This window comes from Leucoraja erinacea, chromosome 27, assembly GCF_028641065.1.
Source record: "Leucoraja erinacea ecotype New England chromosome 27, Leri_hhj_1, whole genome shotgun sequence".
Lineage (NCBI taxonomy): Eukaryota > Metazoa > Chordata > Chondrichthyes > Rajiformes > Rajidae > Leucoraja > Leucoraja erinaceus.
In genome coordinates, this window is record NC_073403.1 from 16149817 (window position 1) to 16169735 (window position 19919).

General features: G+C 44.4%; 1 protein-coding gene across 1 annotated transcript in view; it reads right to left on the reverse strand.

Moving 5' to 3' along the window:
* vat1 (vesicle amine transport 1) overlaps nt 1-19676 on the reverse strand; it is a 48668-nt gene extending 28992 nt beyond the window's left edge. The window contains exons 1-3 of the mRNA XM_055657178.1: nt 19153-19676; nt 11462-11672; nt 1130-1300 (exon numbers count right to left, since the gene is read on the reverse strand). Of these exons, the coding sequence (XP_055513153.1) occupies nt 1130-1300; nt 11462-11672; nt 19153-19506 (736 nt within the window). The 5' untranslated portion in view covers nt 19507-19676. The remainder of the gene's footprint in view (nt 1-1129; nt 1301-11461; nt 11673-19152) is intronic.
* Between the last annotated feature and the right edge of the window lie 243 nt (nt 19677-19919).

Consider the following 19919-nt stretch of genomic DNA (forward strand, 5'->3'; position numbering starts at 1 on the left):
AAATTCAATTCAAACACTGAGGCAATTAATGCACGGATGAAAAGGGAGGGGGACATGGGGCTAAGGATAGGCAGAGGTGAAGAGATGGGTCTTGAGGCGGGACTGGAAGATGGTGAGGGACACGGAATTGCGGATCAGTTGGGGGAGGGAGTTCCAGAGCCTGGGAGCTGCCCTGGAGAAGTTGGAGTGGGTTGATGTAGGTGGAGCTGATGCCAAGGAGAAGTGAGTTGCAATAGTCCAGTCGGGAGGAGATGAAGGCATGGATGAGTCTTTCAGCAGCGGGAGGTGTGAGAGGGTCTGAGTTTGGCGATGTTGCGGAGATGAAAGAAGGAGGTTTTAATGACATGGCGGATGTGAGGCTCAAGGGAGAGGGTGGAATCAAAGATCACGCCAAGGTTGCGGGCCTGGGGAGATGGGGAGACAGTGGTGCCGTCGATGGTGAGAGTGGGGTTATTGATTTTGCTGAGTGTGGCTTTGGAGCCTATGAGGAGGAATTCTGTCTTATCGCTGTTGAGTTTGAGTTTGATGATGAATGTCAAAGGCTTGAAAATGGGGAATGCTAAAATCAAATGCAAATGTATTAATTAAATGTTTTATCTGTGCAATAACTGTTCTGTCTACTATTTATTGTGCTTTCTAGTGGCACACAACAACATTAGTCATGAAAAAGATAGCGTTCAAGTCAGCATCAACTTGAAGTTTGCCAATTACATCGAACAGTACGGAACAGGAACGCCTCGGCCCACAATGTTTGTGCCAAACATGATGCCAAGTTAAACATATCTCATCTGCCTGCACATCATCCATATCTTGTTATTCTTTGTACATTCATGCACCTCTTAAACACCACTATTGTATCTGCTTCCTCCACCACCCCTGGAAAAGTGTTCCAGCCCCCCCCCCCCCCCCACACACCACTGTGTCTATAAATTAATTTAATTTTTTTTTTTTTTTTTTTTTTTTTTTTTTTTTTTTTTTTAAACTTGCCCTGCTTATATCTCCATAAAAATGTCCCCCTCTCACCTTGTAGCTGTGCACTCTAATGTTGGATATTTCCACCCTGGGAAAAGAGTTCTAACTATCCACCCAACCAATGCCTCCCAATCAACCACCCAGTCCACCCCATTACCTTTGGGGGCAATCTTGCGAACTTCTTCAGCATAATCCAGGGTGTTGTAGTCAATTGGGTGAGACACGCCATTCTCTTTGATCGTTTCATGTTTGGAGGCGGAGGCAGTCCCAAAGATGGTCACGTCTTTAACTAGTTTGCACAGCTGTGTTGCAGCAATTCCTACACCACCTGCAGTGAACAAGGAAAGATGATCAATGCTGCAAACTGGTCAATGCATTTGAACAAAAAAACGTAACAAAACCAAATCAAGACCACCGTCAACGTTCAACTCAAATTTTAAGAAATCAGGAGAGAGCAGTCACAACCCATCCTTCGCAATTCCTGAAGCTCCATACAATTTTTCCAGCAGATCTTTAAAGCACTATTTAACATGGGAAGCAATAAGCATTTACAAGAAATTATTAATTCACACGTTGGATCTTGAACTGCACATTTTCTGAAATGAATGTAAACATTCCTAAAGGAATATTAGAATCTCTGGGAAGGAGGATATGGCCCAGACCATCACACAAACCAACCTCCGCTCCATTGACTCCATTTACACTTCACACGGCCTTGGCAAGGCCACCAGCGCAATCAAGGACGACTCTCACCCAGGTCACTCCCTCTTCTCCCCTCTCCCATCAGGCAAGAGGTCCAGAAATGTGAAAACACACACCTCCAGATTCAGGGATAGTTTCTTCCCAGCTAGTACCAGGCAACTGAACCATCCTGTCAAAAACTAGAGCGCAGTCCTGAGCCACAATCTACCTCATTGGAGGCCTTCGGACAAGGTAATCGGACTTTACCTTGCACTAAACATTATCCCCTCTATCATGTATCTGTAGATTATGGATGACACTATTGTAATCATGTTATAGTCTTTCCACCGACTGGTTAGCGTGCAACAAAAGTGTTTCACTGTACCTCGATACACTTGACAATAAACTAACTAAACTAATAGTTGTCAGGGGTGTTATTCAACAAGGAAAAAGGGCATTCTTTATTAGTTTTCGAAAGGTTGATTAATATTTCAGTAAGGCAGGTTCTGCTCAGGTACAGAAGTTAAAATCAGCAAATCTGTACCCGAGAGCCTTTTTAAACAAATATATACTGGCCTACATGGTCTCGCCTCTGGGACCAAGTACCTATGTTCCCCAGTTGCCTTTGATTTATCGTTTAACCTAATGAAGGCATCACTGGGATCAGCTTCAAGTAATAGGTACCAGGTATACTGTTAGTCACTGGTAAAATAAAGCCCTAGTTAGTTGGTTTTAAACAATTCCTTAACTAATGAAACTTTGGTCAACTTACTCAAAGACTCAGAATATATTAGTCATCCGGCAGGTAAATCCTCCATTCCCCACAAGGATGTCTAGAGTTTATTTTACATTTCCACTGGATCCAAACAATCCGTCAAGGTATAGAAGCTTAAAAATTAACTCGAGGTTTAAAAGCTGTAACAATCAGGAATCACTTGAAAATAACTCAGCTGGCTGTTAGCCAACTCTCCTTCAAATGAAGACTTGCTGAAAGTCAAGTGTGTCTGTCCGAGTGTGTACGCTCATGCACTTTGGCGGAAGTAAAGGCGCAGGCTATTTTCTAAACAGGGAGGATTCGGAAACCGGACGTGCAAAGAGACTCGGGAGTGCTGGGGCAAGATTCCGCAAAAGGATAATTTGTAGGTTGAGGTGGTAGTAAGGAAGGCAAATGCAATGTTAGCATATATTTCAAGGGGACCAAAATAAAAAAAAAAAACAAGGATTTAATGCCGAGGCTTTATAAGCTAGTGGTCAGACTACATTTGGACTATTGTGAGCAGTTTTGGGCATCATGTCTGGGTGAGGATGTACTGGCGTAGGAGAGGATCCAGAGGAATTTTACGAGCATGATCCTAGAGTTGATTGGGTTAACATATGTGAAGTGTTTGATGCTCTGGACCTGTACTTGCTGGAGATAAGAACGAGGAGATAGTATCTCCTGGAAACCAACCGGGTAATGAAAGGCCTTGCTAGAGTGGATGTGGAGAGGATGTTTCCAGCAGTAGGAGAGCATCGGACTAAAGGGCACGGCCTCAGAATAAAAAGGACGTACCTTTAGAATGGAGATGAGCAGGAATATTTTTAGACAGAAGATGGTGAATCAGAGGGCAGTGGAGGCCAAGTCATTGGGTATTTTTAAAGTGGACTTTGATAGGTTCTTCGTTAGAAAGGATGTCAAAGCTTACAGAAAGAAGAAGGCGGGAGAATGGGATTGAGGGGGAAAAAAAAAAAGCCATGATAAAATGGTAGGGCAGACTAAAAGGGCTGAATGGCCTAATTCTGCTCCTATGTCTTAAGATCTTATGTTAGTGAATTACTTAACTATTTATGGAAATATGGTGGCAATTTGCGTTACATTGGATTTCGCCAGATATATTTTGCAAGGGCTGCACAGTAGCACATGGGTAGAGTTGCTGCCTTGGAGCTCCAGAGGTTTGATCCTGAATATGGAGTTTGTACGTTCTCCATGCTAGTTATCTCCATGCGAGCCAGTTTCCTCCCACACATTCAAAGATGTATAGGTTTGTAGGTTAATTGGCTTCAGTAAAATGATCCCTTGTGTGCAGGATAGTTTGTGGGCGTGCAGGGCGATTGCTGGTCTGTGTGGACTCTGTGGGCCTAGGGGCCTGTTTCCATGCCGTAAGTCTAAAGGTCTCAAACCCCCTCTCAGTATTATTTCTAACATTTGTTTGCCATTGTGGACATTTCATAATGGCCAAAATATCAATTCTAGTCGTGTCCCATGATTGATGAATTTGGCTGGCCTGCAAGAACTAATCCCCTGCTTTTGAGTACTTGAGACCAACAGTATTCACCCAAAGCTTGGGTTTTTGGGTTCAATCTTTCATCCAATATAGAGCAGAGAACCCAGTCAGCACTGCACTAACACAGCAGCCCAGAGTATTTTGGCACTCATTGCTTAAAGGTACTGGGACACCAGCATTGTAAAAATATCCCAAACAAATGCTAATCTTCCTACTACCAACCCAAATGTCTGGTGATATATTAATATATCATGACTACAGGAAGGTGACTGGAGCACTTAAAAACAACCATTTTTTTTGCAAAGATTCGCAAGAATAGAGCAAGAACTGTATCGTATGGAAACAGGCCCTTCAGCCTGCTTTATCCACACTGACCATGTTAGCAACCTGGGCTTGTTCCCATTTGTCTGCATTTAGCCCACAGCCCTCTAAACTCTTCCTATTCATGCGTTTGCCCATCAACGCAAAAAGATGGAGTAACTCAGCAGGACAGGCACCATCTCTGGAGAGAAGGAATGGTTGACGTTTCAGGTCGAGACCTTTCTCCTTCCCACACATGTATCTGTCCAAATACCTTTTAAAAGTCATCATTGTATCCGTTTCTTTAGCTTCCCCAGAGTTCGTTCCACATATGGACGATCCCAGAGTGAAACGGTTGCCCCCGAGGTCCCTTTTAAATCTCTCCCCACTCACCTTATGTATATGTCCTCAAGTTTTAGAATCCCCAATCCTAGGAAAAGGACAGCAAGTGTTATGAATGCCCCTCGTGGTCTTGTACACCTCAATAAGGTCAACCCTCAGCCTCCCAAGCTCCAAAGAAAAATGCCCCAGCCTATCCAACCTCGCTCCGACTCGAGCCCAGGTAACATCATAGAGAATCTCGTCTGCACCCTTCCAACTTTGTGACATCCTTCCTTCAGCTGCTGGCATGTGTCACTGCTCCTTTAATCCCACATTTCAGTGGGATTTAGTGGGATTCCGAACAACTTCTAGAGCAGTCTTAGGTTCAGAGAAAGACTATTGGCATACAAACGAGAATGTTTGACACTAAAAACATTAATCCACAACGAGAATTGTCACCACACCAACATTTAACATTGTTTTAACATTGAAAACAAACATTTCCAGTTGAAGACGTCATCTTGGCTTGTGCAGATTTCTGCCAAAAATAAAGACTCAGTTTAACAAGGATAAAATATCTTCCAAATGTTAGTGTCTGATAAACAATCTAGATTTGAAGATGGAACAGCATTTCGGCTCAGCACTGCCCATTTGTTGGTTTTATTAAAGATCAAATTATTTGGCAGCAGCAGCAGCGAACAGTTAGGTCACAATTTCCATCTGATATTCATGCACTTATAAATAACTTATCCATCACCACACATTTTAATCTGGTTCCATTTCCCAGTTCCTCCCAATTCCTCCGTCTATACCGCATCTGCACCCAGGATGAGGAGTTCCAAACTAGGGCATTGGAGATGCCCTCATTCTTTAGGGAACGTGGGTTCCCCTCTTCAACTATAGATGAGGCTCTCACCAGGGTCTCCTCTATATCCCATAGCTCCCCCCCCCCTCCCCATCTCCCCCCCCCCCCCCCCTCACTCGTAACAAGGACAGAGTCCCCCTTGTCCTCACCTTCCACCCGACCAGCCATCGCATACAACATATACAACTGGGTGCGTGATTGGTAATATTTTAGTGAACCATATTATGTATGCAGATGATCTTGTGGTCTTTAGTCCATCTAGCGCTGGTCTCCAGCAGCTCCTTACTATATGTTCCGTGTATGGTGTGGAACATGACATTGAATATAACGCTAGTAAGAGTGCTGTTATGGTCTGTAGAACCAAAGAGGATAAATGCCTAAAATATCCTGTTTTTAAATTGTCTGACAACAATCTTAGTGTCTGTAATAAGATAAAATATCTAGGGCATATTATTACAGGACAAATGACAGATGATGAGGATATTTATAGGCAACGACGCATGCTGTATGTACAGGCAAATATCCTCTTGCGTAAATTTGGTGCGTGTGCAGATGTGGTGAAGATGTCGCTATTTAGAGCATACTGCACACCCCTCTACACTGCGCACCCGTGGTCGAACTATTTAAAGACAAGTATGCAGAGACTAAAGGTGGCATATAACGATGCCATGAGAACACTGCTAAGGCAACCTAGATGGCGTAGTGCCAGTAATATGTTTGTGGCTGCAGGAGTCAGTACTTCAGAAGCTATCCTAAGACACCACATGTATAAATTCATTTGCAGGATAAATGACTCTAAAAAATGTGCTTATTGTGGCCTTGACAAACATAAGGGTTAACACTACATGCTACAAATCCCAGTTGTGGAGACACTGGTATCGTTGTCTCGTTGTAGGACATTGATCATCTTTTAATCTGGATTTTTAACTTAAGTATTGTGGGTTTTTGTTAAATATAAATTATGATGTTTTTATGTGATTATACCATGATTTTATATATATTTATGATATTTGATATGCAATGCATTTTTAATGTAATGTTGCCCCTTGTCTGGACCTTGAGTCTATAATAAAGTTTATTATATTATTATTATTATATAATCCTCCGTCATTTTCACCAGCTCCAATGGGATCCCACCACTGGCCACATCTTCCCATCTCCTCCCCTTTCTGCTTTCCGCAGAGACCATTCCTCCGTAACTCCCTGGTAAATTCATCCCTTCCCACCCCCCTTAACTCCATACAAAGACCCAAGCAGTCTTTCCAGGTGAGGCAGAGGTTCACCTGCACCTCCTCCAACCTCATCTATTGCATCCACTGTTCCAGGTGTCAACTGCTCTACATCAGTGAGACCAAGCGTAGGCTTGGTGATCATTTTGCCCAACACCTCCGCTCAGTTCGCAATTACCAACCTGATGTCCCAGTGGCTCAGCACTTCAACTTCCCCTCCCATTCCAAATCCGACCTTTCTGTCCTGGGCCTCCTCCATGGCCAGAGTGAGTCCCACTGCAAATTGGAGCAGCACCTCATACTTCGCTTGGGTAGTTTACACCCCAGTGATATGACCATTGACTTCTCCAATTTCAGGTCCTTGCTTTCTCCCTCCTCCCCAGCTCTCCCACTGCCTATTGACTCCGCCCTTCCTTTCTTTTTCTCGCCTCCCCCCGACATCAGTCTGAAGGGTCTCGACCCGAAACGTCCCATTCCTTCGCTCCATAGATGCTGCCTCACCCGCTGAGTTTCTCCAGCATTTTTGTCTCTACCATTTCATGCTGTCTGATGCATGTGCCAAGTTGAGGAATGGCTTCAGTAGACCAAGTTGATCTGAATGATTTCAGCCTAAAAAAAACATTGATTATCTAGAGATAATTAATCTCAAGAGGTGCCACAAGATGGTCTAGATAATGTTTTGACAGTAAAATCTTGCAACTTTTCTTCACACATTCAAAATGGGTTTGCTGCCATTTCAGGGCATTTTTTCTTCATTTAAAGTCAGATTACATAAGAGGTTTGCATTGTACAACTGGTTTCCCCATCACGATTTGAAGCTGGCCAGTATTCATTGAATCTTTGCGCAATTTAACTGCCGCACTACAAAGTTTTGTTTAGAGGTACAGCACAGAAACGGGCTCCTCAGCCCACCAAGCCCACCAGCGATCCCCGCACATTAACACTGTCCTACACACACTGGGGACAATTTACAATTATACCTGGCCAATTAACCTACAAACCTGTACGTCTTTGGAGTGTGGGAGGAATCCGGAGATTCTGGAGGAAACCCACACAGATTACAGCGTGAACGTAAAACTCCACAAGACAAGAACACTTAGTCAAGATTGAACCCAGGTCTCTGGCGCCGTAAGGCAGCAACTACACAGCTGCACCACCGTGTCGCACTCCCTTATAAAAAAAAGTATTTTATAAGAACGGAAATTGGGTTGTGGAAGGCACCCGTTTGATTAATTTCCAGCAAACATGTCCATATTTTGTCACTTAAAGCTGTTAACTGTATAAAATGATGGAAACCCTTTCAATATCAGGGTGGAAAAAGAGTGAGATCTCTTTACTGTTCACCGTTTTGTTGCCGTTTTTAGTCTATGTGCAAATTGCCTGCTGCATTACAACAGCAGTGTCTTCAGGAAATACTCCGATTGCTATGTGCATGTTTCACAAACGACATGCACACAATCCTCACCAGTGAACAGCAATCGGCGAGTCCATGAGGGGAGAGGTTACCCACTATGCAACCGAATGCCAAGAGGCAAACAACTGGCAGCTGATACTCACACAAGACCTTGGAGGAAACATATCTATCACTACCTCTTTGTTCCTTGTGTGGGTCCACAGACTATCACTGTTGGAAAATGGGAAAAAAGAAACTAAATTGCAACTTTAAAATAAAGTTGAATAGAGTTGATATATTGCGGTTATGGAATTGCAAGTCAGGGGCCGAAAGCTGTAGAAATCGAGGCTTGCTTCATGCAGGCATTGGACATTTTCAAACCATCACCACCACAGGAGTAGTCTCAAGCTTCCAGTCTCAGTGAAGTGAGCTGAACAAATGCATGTATAGCAGATTAGCCTGCACTGTGGTCGTGTTACCACATCAATGGTCACACCATTATTCTATTTTTAAAAGTATGATAAAAACGGAAAATGCGAGAAATACACAATTTAGTTCCACCAATGATAGTCTGTGGATCCATACAGGAACAAAGAGGTAACATGTCAGGCAGCATCCTGGGGGGGGGGAGGGGGAGGGAGGGGGGGGGGGGGGGGGGGGGGGGGAGGGGAGGGAGAGGAAACTTTATAGGGCAAATGCCCTTCAGAACTGCGAGCAAGAAACAAGTTAATTTTGTGTTACCAGAAATGTGGGGAGGGGAGGAATTGGTCTCACTAAATTGTCCCTAGTGTGTAGAGAGTGGCTGTGAAAGTGGGATAACATAGAAATAGTATGAATGGGTCATCAATGGTCGGCATGGACGTGGTGGGCCGAAAGGTCAGTTTCCATGTTGTATCTCGAAACTAAACTAAATTAAGTGTTTAGCAAACCAGTCGCCCATATCTGAAGGTGGTCTCAGCCCAAAACATCACCCATTCCTTCTATCCAAAGATGCTGCCTGTCCCACTGAGGTACTCCAGCATTTTGTGTCTATCATCAGGGTAAACCAGCATCTTCAGTTCCTTCCTACCCAATTCTGCACATGTCTATTCCAATATCGGGAGAATCACATTGAATTAGAAGTGCAATGAAATCACTACTGCACACTTTGGATCACTGGATGGTGGGAAGAGATAGCATTAAAGAGAACGTGACAGGGCTTAGAGAAAGGGATGGGTTGGTAGAAGTGGAAGAGTGGGCTAGGTTGAGAAGACTTTGGCCCTTGCAGGATGCTGACAGGAGAGAATGTATCTGGAAGGTGGAAGAACATTGTAAAGTATAATTGATGAATGTGAAGGAAAACAAGATCCAAGGGAACTCCGACTTAACTCTGGCTCGAAAGTGTTGAAAATAGGTGCGGACGATAGGCAAGGCAGTTGACGGCTTGTCAGCTGTGTTAATGGGAGAATAAGATTGAGGAACATTTTAAAGATGTTACACAATGTGGAAACTAGTGTACAAACAGGGAGCATGCAAGAGTCCTCACAGGAAGCAAGATGGGAGGAAGTTAAGTAAAGATAGCCAAGAGCTGGAAGTGGATGTTGGTGCCTAAACTGTCTGCTGAGATGCAGACTGAACAAACAGAAGCCGTCTTGATTAATTTTCCAGTTCTGTATCATTCTACATGAAACAAGGCATAGATATTTGATTCTCTAGTAAACCAAATATGGTAAACTGTGCCACAATTAGTTTCAGTGAGCAGAACAACTTCTGGACAGGAGTTCAATATCCACTTTTACATATTTTACATTTGGCACCATTAACAGAAATGTTCTACTTTTAAACTTCAAGTGTCAATACCAGGTCCTAAATATATTTTACCTGAACCAATGACTACTTGGTATTGTAAGATGGCATTTTCCCCCACGTGGTACACAATTTAGAGCTTAGGATAGACACAAAATTCTGGATTAACTAAATGGGTCGGACAGCATCTCCAGAGAAAAGGAATAGGTGACCAAAAGGAAAAGGAATTTGGGTTGGAACCTTTCTTCAGATTGAAAGATAGAGAAGGCCAGAACAAAACAGGGCTGGGAACAGATGACCTCAGGAAGGATGGAGTCCACACTGGTTCATTGTTGGCTGGGGAACATGTGGCAACAACAGGGTTACAAGGATGTGAACAGTGGAACTGGTAGGATGACTAGGGTAGGGTAGGGTAAGGGAGGGGGGGGGGGGGGGGGGGGAGGGGGGAGGAGAGAGAGGGAGAGAAGGTATGCAAGAGTTACTTGAAATAAGATAAATCAACATTTATACTGCTGGTTTGTAAGCTGCCCAAGCAAAACAGGAGGTACTTAGGATATGTTCCAACTAATGTTAATGTTCAACACTAACCACAGAGCCTTTACAAAATTCTTCTCGCAAAGCTTAAAATAAAATAACACATTGCATCTGAGGCACAAAGTTGATTGTGTCATTCGGTCCATGAAAGAAATTGCATTTGAACGGTTATAGGCATCAGTTGGAAGGAGCTTCTACAGATAAGTGAGTTTGACATTAGTAATACTTAAAGAAAGGGCTTGACAAATACCATTGTTTGTCTTAAATTCAGTTCAGTAATAGCTGCGACGTAATACATGTAGCAAACTAAACATGGAGACTTGAAGAACTAGCTTAGGAGACACTCAAATGACTTCTGCATTCCATGAGCTGTAGGGAGATACTGGGCAGTCTGGAAATGGTATTCCTTGGTGCGCAGGAGGCAGAGGAGTGATCTTATAGAAGTATATAAAACCAAGAGGAGAATAGAGAGGGTAAATACACAGGAAATCAAGAACTAGAATGGATAGGTTCAAGACGAGGAAAGATTTTTTTTATAGGAACCCAAAGGGCAACGTTTTCGCATAGAGAGAAGCAAGCACATGGAACGAACAGCGAAAGGATGTAGAAGAAAAGAACAGTGGATGCGGGTTTATACCAAAGATATACACAAAGTGTGAGAGTAACTCAGTGGGTTAAGCAGCATCTCTAGAGATAAAGGATAGGTGACATTTTGGGTCAGAATCCTTCTTCAGACCCATTGCCTGAAGAAGGGTCCCAACCTGAAATGTTGCCCATCCATGGTCTTCAGGGATGTTTGAACATTGCAGGTTAGTGTTGAAGGAGAGAGGGGAACTGGTGGCGGGTAGTTGACACAATGCGAATCACTTGCTCACAGCACTAAAGATTCGGGTTCAATCAATCAGGTGCTCCAGTTCTCTCACGCAAATTTAAAGATATGCTAACTGGTGGGTAATTGGCCATAATAAATTGCCCCAGAGAGTAGCCAAGTTGCAGAATCGATGGAGTCCACACTTGGAGTACAGTGCAAAGTCCCAGTCGCCCAGCTACAGTGTATTCCACGATAACAATTTAATAACATGTACACAAAACTATGGAGAGACAGAGAAACTCTTACCAGCTGCCATATGGATGAGAATTTTCTGATTTGGACGCAAATTTGCGAAGTCGTAGATCATCATGTATGCGACCAAGTAATTGATCGAGAGAGCAGCAGCATCTTGAAAGCTCATCCCTTCAGGCATCAAGAATGTACGGGTGACTGTGGTCGCCACCAGCTCTGCCCAAAGTCCTCCATCCAGATTTAGCACAATTACCTTGTCACCAACCTTGGAAGAAGTGGCCAGAGTTAGTAACATAATTGGCAAACAGTTGCAAAAAAAAAATGACAGTGATCCAGGGAAATACAGCGAGGTTGAGGTGAAAGGCCAATTGCGTAATGTGAAGGGGTGGGTGGAGTTGGGAAGCCAGGATAGTGTGGGCACTGCATCTTCCTGGGCTTTTCCAAGGTGTTTTGGCACAAGGGACAGGAATTCCATTCCATTCCCATTTCTTTTTCCAGGATTCTGCGATCAAAATACATTGGTGGTCACATTAACAGGAAATCCTAGATTACTTCACACCACTGAACTTCAAATACTTAAGATATGAGATATGCCATTTATTGTCACTATACATGGGCCCGTTTCCAGTGAAACTGAAAGCGATGCTCGTACTCAGTGCATACAATACAATTGTACACAAAAAAACTGCAAGAAACAGAAAAACAAAACAGAAGGGAGCTGACGGAGGGGGGGGGGGGGGGGGGGGGGGGGGGGTGCACAAATTCTACGGCGCTACATACATATATACATATATACAGATGGAAGTCCGTGTTGGGCGGACCGTTGTGTTGTAAGTGCTTCAGCGTCCGATTCAATTATCAGTTTAGGGGGATACGAATCAAACGCAGGCAAATGGGGCATCTTGGTCTTGGTTGGCATGGATGGGTTGGGCAGTCGGGCCCGTTTCCATGCTGCATGATCCACACTCGATTGGAGTTGTGCATTGAGTTGTATTGTTCCTGTACAATACTCTTGAGACTGTGTAGGAAGGAACTGCAGATGCTAGTTATATAGTGAAGAAAGACACAAAGTGCTGGAGCAGCTGACGGAGGCAGGTTTGACAATTGAACATTGCTGGAGAACAAAAAAAAAGCTGGGTGACGTTTCGGCTTAGAATCTTCCTTCAGAAGAAGGATTCCAACCCGAAAATTCTACTATCCTTTTTCTCCAGAGATGCTGCCAGACCCGCTGAGTTACTCCAGCACTTTGTATCTATTCTTGGGACTGTTGTGGGGCAGCTCAGAACAAGTACCAGAGCAAACATCTCTTGCACGCCCAGGACATTTAGATGTTGACTGCTACAATGGTAGATTGGAATTCCTGCAAAATCCACACTCGACTACGATCATTTATAATTCCTGGCCCCCACCTTTGGCCTTGGGCCAGATTCTTCCCACAGGCAAGAATTAAAAAAGTGCCTCAGTGCATAAGTTTACAGCAGCAGGCTTACAACTGAAGTATTTATTAGTGAACTCCTGCAGTGCGTATCCATCACACCCACTTGGAATCAGAATCTAAAGCATTGGAGTCCGTTCCAGTGCCATTTCTACACAACCCAGTCATTCCATCTTCTATGGAGTTGCATTGAAGATTTTTTTTTCTTTTGTCATACGTCATCTGCATTTAATGTTCATAGGACTATTACACTGCAAGTCCTGTCAACCTCATCTACTGCATCCGCTGCTCTAGGTGTCAGCTGCTCTACATCGGTGAGACCAAGTGTAGGATTGGTGATCGCTTCGCCCAACACCTCCACTCGGTTCACATTAACCCAACTGATCTCCCAGTGGTTCCGCCCTTCAACTCCCCCATCCATTCCAAATACGACTTTTCTGTCCTGTGCCTCCTCCGTGGCCAGAGTGAGGACCACCGTAAATTGGAGGAGCAGCACCTCATAATTTCGCTTGGGCAGTGTACACCCCAGCGGTATGAACATTGACCTCTAATTTCAGGTAGTCCCCGCTTTCTTCTCTCCTCCTCAGCTCTCCCTCAGCCCACTGTCTCTGCCTCTTCTTTTCTTCTTCCCGCTCCCGTCCCCCCCTCCCCACCCACCCGTCTGAAGAAGGGTCTCAACCCGAAATGTTGCCCATTTCCTTCGCTCCATAGATGCTACCTCACCCCTGAGTTTCACCAGCATCTCTGTCTACCTGCAAATAAGAATGTCATAGTTCAATTGTCAATTCTTTTCCCAATTCATGGTTCTTACCTCAAGCCCTAAACTGCACTGCCTTCATGCATATATCCAAAAGAAAACCACAAGGCAATACCAAAATAAAATTGTCTCTGCAAACATGCACAGAAGAGCAACATCTATCCTCCAAGTCGATGATGATCACCAGTCAGTGATTTGGTACCAGCAATGGACATTCTCCAGGGTCACTACCAGGCAAGGTCAGAGACAGGACAATCAGTCGCAGTTAGAGTAACCAAAGCAATGGTCATCTACACATGCATTTATAGTTAATGTTATGTTTTGTTTGTGGGCGATTCGGATCCAGAGAGTACAATACACCTTGGGTTTAATCAGCAGTAGCAGTTATTTCTTTAAACAAGATTAAGAAAGCTTGTACGAGTTTTCAATAATTAAATCTCGTAGAAAGTTCAAATTGTGCCTGGAAATAGAATGCAAGCCAGGTTCTTCGCAACGCTTGCTCGTGACTTCATTGGGTTCAAACATGATAGGATCAGCTCCATTAGGAAATAAATACTTTAATACAGCATTGTTTGCTTGTTTTGCTGCCCTTGGAAATTCTGTTGCAATGAAGCATGTCTGTAATGACTAATAAGATACTTATTCGCAAGGTCTCCTTCCATGTGACTGATCTCCAAAGGGACTATAGAAGGAAGCTCAAAAAGTTAACTTCTCCCCCGCCCTGCTGCAAAAAGAAAATTCATCTACAATTCAGTACCCTGAAGCAGCAAGTGTGTTTATGCAAAAGAAAAGCCCTTTTCTTGTGCCTTGGTGCCCCTCCCCCAAGCAGCTGCATCGACCACATTCAGAAACAACTTCATCTTTAATGACATTGACTCTACACCACTCGAATGTGATTTCTTCCAAATCGAATACCAGTGTCTGTTTGCAGCAGCAAGCCTACAGTCTTGGGTGACTGATGTGGTCCAAGGGATAGATGTATGGAAAAAAAAAAGTGCTAATTTTTAAATCTTATCCCTCTTCATTTTACAAACTTCACACTAAAAGCGGGACAATTTCAACTAACCTTTCTTTAACCATAAAAAAAAATAATGGCATCATTCAACATTCAAGTTCCTTCAACACATCAAACTGCCAAATAATCTACCCCAATCCCTCAGGTGTTACAAATTGCTTAAACACAAATGTATGCTTTAAAAAAAATTTCAAAATTAAAACTTCCATTTTACAGCACTTCTGCCGAGTCTCACTATTTATCCAGGCATTAGGTAAAATAAATTAAATTTTACAATCTTTCCTCTTATTTATCAGAAAAACGTCTATAACATTGGACATTCATATGAATTTCAACAACAGTTCCTCAATTTTTTCGCTTGTTTAAGTTTAGAGATACAGCGCAGAAACAGGCCCTTCGGCTCTGTGCTAACCAGCGATCCCTGCACATCAACACTATACTGCACCCACTAGGGACAATTTTTACATTTACCAAGCCAATTAACCTACAAACCTGTACGCCTTCGGAGTGTGGGAGAAAACCGAAGATCACAGGAGAAAACCCAAGCTGGTCACGGGGAGAACGTACAAACTCCGTACAGACAGCACCCGTAGTCGGGATCGAACACGGGTCTCCGGCACTGCATTCGCTGTAAGGCAGCAACTCTACCACTGCGCCACCGCGACCTCAATTGCGTTGTGCAAACCAAACATTATACTTTTGAGAAGTTGTATGCCACGCAACTTGAATAGCAGTTGAAAATTACCAAATCCCTTGAGCCTGTTATGCCTCTCAATAAGTTCATGGCTTGTATGATTCTTGCTTCAACTCTATACCCGCTGACCCCCAGCAACCTTAACTAACGTGCTTATCAAGAATGCATATCTATCTTAAAATTATTTTCAAACTCCACTTCCACCATCCTTTGGTAAGGAGTGTCAAAGTCACTACTCAGGAAAAATTGTCATCATAAGTTACATGTACAAGGGATCCATTCCACATCCACCCCCATCGGTAGGCGGCGCGACTCTCGTTAGCAGCGGCCTCTGCAGCCCGTCTGAGTTTTTATTATTTTTTGTCTATGTTTCTGTGTAGTTTTTGTTATTTTTTGTTGGGGTGTGTGTGTGTGGGGGGGTGGGGGTGGGGTGGGAGTAACTTTTAAATCTCTCCCTGGACGGGAGACCTTTTCTTTGTCGGGTCTCCGTTGTCGTTGGGGCTGCAATGAGGAGCGGCCTCCAACAGGAGAAGACCGGGGGCTCTGGTGCCAACGACTCACCTCACCGTCGCGGAGCTGGCCGAGTCCGGAGCGGGTGGAGCGGTGGTGGAGCGCTGCTGCGGCCCGACCTCCGGAGATTCGGAGGCTGCTACTGCGGGTCTGCGGACGGCGGCACTGGGAGCCCGCAGGTCCCTGGAGGGAGACCGCTTTTCAGGGCTCCCGCAACGGCGACTTCTCCCGCCCGAGTTGCGGGGTTGACTCTGACATCGGTGGTGGTGGGGTGGTGGTGGGGGGGGGGGGGGGGGGGGGGGGGGGGGGGGGGGCAGTGGAGAGATACGTTTTTTTGGCCTTCCATCACAGCAATGTTTTGGCCATGTTTATGGAAATTATGTTGTGTCTTGGGTCTATTTGTTTGTAATGTATGGCTGCAGAAACGGCATTTCGTTTGGACCTCAAGGGGTCCAAATGACAAATAAATTGAATCTAATCTAATCAAGATCTCCCTCTGCTCCCACCCTTCAGAACCTTGTGTTAATTTAAGTCTCTTCTCAATTTTGGTTTAAAACGCCAGTGGATCAAGCCTAGATTGCCCAATCTTTTCCCAGAGAACCCATGCATTGCCTGGAAGACATCCTATGAACTGTTCCAATGCACCTCATCTTTCCTTCGACAAGGAGATCAACATATAATGCGCATCACAGCTCGCGTACGAGGGACTGCATATACGAAGTCACAAAGTTGAACACTGCATAATTAAATCATTAACAGTGTTTTTTTAATGAACCACCACATTCAACATTTATGTCAAGGGAAAGGGTGAACACAAAAATGTGACAAATATCAAACGGCATTCAAATACAACAGAACTGCAAAAGTGCACACCAGGCCATAAGGGAATTAAGTCACAAAATGTTGGAGTAACCAAGTGTGTTAGACAGCATCTGTGGAGAATAAGGATAGGTGACGTTTTGGGTCAGGGCCCTTTCACTCAAAGTTCATAGCATGTTTCTTAAAAGGATTCCGTTTTCCCAGATTATTTTGCCCAGAAACAGAAGTGATGTGTGAGAATGTGGAGGGACAGGTCAATGGGCCAGACTGCACTATAGAGCAGGGTTAATTAACCAGTCTTGTTCCATCCTTCATTTTGGATAGTTCGAACAAGTGGATGGACATACAATATACAGCCTGAAGAAGGGCGTTGGCGCAAAACGTCTTCTTTTCCTTCTCTCCAGAGATGCGGCCTGTCCCAGCTGAATTACTCCAGCATCTTGTGCATATTTTCGGTGTAAACCAGCATCTGCAGTTCCTTCCAACACATACAATAGTTCCTCAAGCTATTCTACAATGGTAGATTAGAAACCAGGCAAATGTTGGATGACTCAATCACTTATCTTGTAGCAACAAGTCACATTTGCCCACTCAACTCAGTCCACAAAGCAGCACTGTCTATACCTGCAGCAATATATACAGAAGATAGACACAATTGCTGGAGTAACTCAGTGGGACAATTAGCAGCATCTCTGGAGAGAAGGAAAGATGGACGTTTTGGGTCGACGCCCTTCTTCAGGCAGTATATTGTATGTTCACTCACTTGTTGTTCAAACTTTCCAAAATTAAGGATGGGACAAGACTGGCCAATTAACTCTGCTCTATATTGCAGTCTCCAAACAATATGGCCCAGAACTCACTCCTGCTCAAACCCAACACCTCCACACTCAACCACACTTCACAGCCCATTTCAAGCATTCTAGATCCCCTCTCCCCATTCCTTCCCAGAACTGCAATTAGTCTCCTCTGAACCTCACTTCAAAAACCCACCTTCAACATTTGGACAACCTTCCCATGACTGTCACTGGCTCAGTATCTATATATTTCCACCTGACCACATCTGTGTGGCTGTCATCACTAGGTTCGATAGAAGCACATAAAATTATGAGAGGCTAAGACAGGGTCGACTGTCAGAACATTTGTTTCCTTCCAGGGTGAAAATATCAAACACTGGAGGCCATTGCTTTAAGGCGAATGTTCAAAGAACACGTGTTGGGCGAGTTTCAAAAAAAAGTGGTGGGTGCCTGCAACATACTGGAGGTGGAGGCAAATATTGGGAGGTTGAGGCAAATGTGATAGTGGTGTTTAAGAGGCATTGGCAAGCACGTGAATATGGATCAAATTCAGGTAGAGGAGATTAGTTTAACTTGGCATTGTGTACAGTACGGACACTGTGGGCCGAAGGGCCTGTTCCTGTGTGATATCGTCCTATGCACTGCATGAATAAGAGTAAAGGCCTGACTGATGCTGTTAACTGTAGTCACACAGCAGGAAGGCGCCATGCCAATCTGGTGAAGTTATTGGAGTAAGATAACAATAGGGACGCAACAAGTGGAAATATATTCTTTTCCTCACGGCGAAGAATGCAAATAACAAGCGGTCTGGCGAGAGAGAAAAAAAAATCCGCACTGCTGCAGGGCGTGTCCAGGGTCAAGGAGATGGTGGGGACGTGGGCACCTCCCATTGCATACAGCAAGTTCATTCCTCTTTTACTCCCCAAAGCCTTCGAATGAAAGCAACAAATGGTCTCAACCTCGGGTGTGCAATGAAGTGGGAGTAAGTAGCGGGTAAAAAATAAAAAATAAGCAGAGCACTTCGAAAATATTCGGGATAACGTTATGTCTGCGATCAGAATTATTTGTTGAGAAAGTCTGCACAGAGAGAAAGAGAAAAAAAATATGGCATTCTTGGAGATCCCTGCAGTAATATAGGGCGGAGGTGGGAGCACAAAGGACAGGTCCCGTTAGACAACGGGGAGGAAATGGGACGTGATATCATTCCCAAATTTATTTAAAACATCTGCTGCTCTACTTTCCTTCAAGAACACCGTAATACTTTAACGCTTGCCTGTTCTTAAAAGCTCGGATAGAAGCTCACTCCGCGGGGAAGCATTTTTTTTTTTAAATGTAAAGACCTTAGATTCTCACATATCAACCACACAGCCCAAACATGAAAGGCTTCACGCTGGGGTCCAGAGTAGAGACACTGCTTGGAAGGGGGGGGGGGGGTAGATTGGGGGAGGAAGAAAAGAGGCGAGAAAGACAGAAAAAGTTTTGTCTAGGCTTCACTTAACAAAAGTAAAACTACACACACACACACACATTGATAGCCACGCTGAAGGCTTGAGGAAATTCGGCCGCAGTCACGTCGATCCGTTGTCCGCGGAGACAGGGGCGGTGGCTTCACTGCCAAGCGAAGCAGCGCCTTCATTTAACACACACAACTCAATTGCCGAAAGGACTCCCGGGGGCGGAGGGAGGGGGTTAGTGGACATAATTCGCAGGTAACACCTTACCTTCCTATCGGTCACGTCGTCCCCGAGTGCCTCCACCACACCCGCACATTCAGTGCCCAGGCAAGTGTGTTTGCTGATCACCCCCTGCCTGACCAACAGGTCGGTGAAATTCAAGCCACAAGCGTGCACTCGCACCAGGATTTCACCTGCTTTCAGCACCGGGACACCCTTCCTGACTTCTACCTTCACTTTATCATAACCCCCGGCCCCCGTGAGCACCACGGCTTTGTAGGAAACCTCTGGCGCCGGTTCCTTGCTCTCTTCTTTAGGCTGCTGTGGCTGTGCTTGTGGTTGTGGCGGTGGTGGTTCTTGCTGTTGTTGCTCCTCAGGCTCTTTGATTTCTTCCCCGGTCATATTTTTTCCCCCCTTCAGCTGCTTTCAAATTCCCCTTGAATTAATAGAACCCACAGATAAAAAGGCTAGCTACACTGAACGCAGGGAGAATCAGAACGGATCTTGCAAAGAGCAAAGCCCAGCTGCCAACGTCGTGATAGTGCAGCCAATACACTGCTACCAAGGAGCAGAAATTTAAAGTGCAATCCAACGTCACGGAACCGTCAACCAGTAGCTTGGTTTTTAAAGCGCGTCACCCTTATTTTTTTTAAACCAACTGCATGCAATAAGTTCAGCCTTATATGAAATATAGCAAGCATTTTTAAAAGATGTCCTCGTTATAATGCTCAATTAATTAAGCAGAACTGATATTTTTTTTCTACGGGACCTCCCTCTTCCCCATTCCCACCCAAAAGATTAATAAATCTAATATT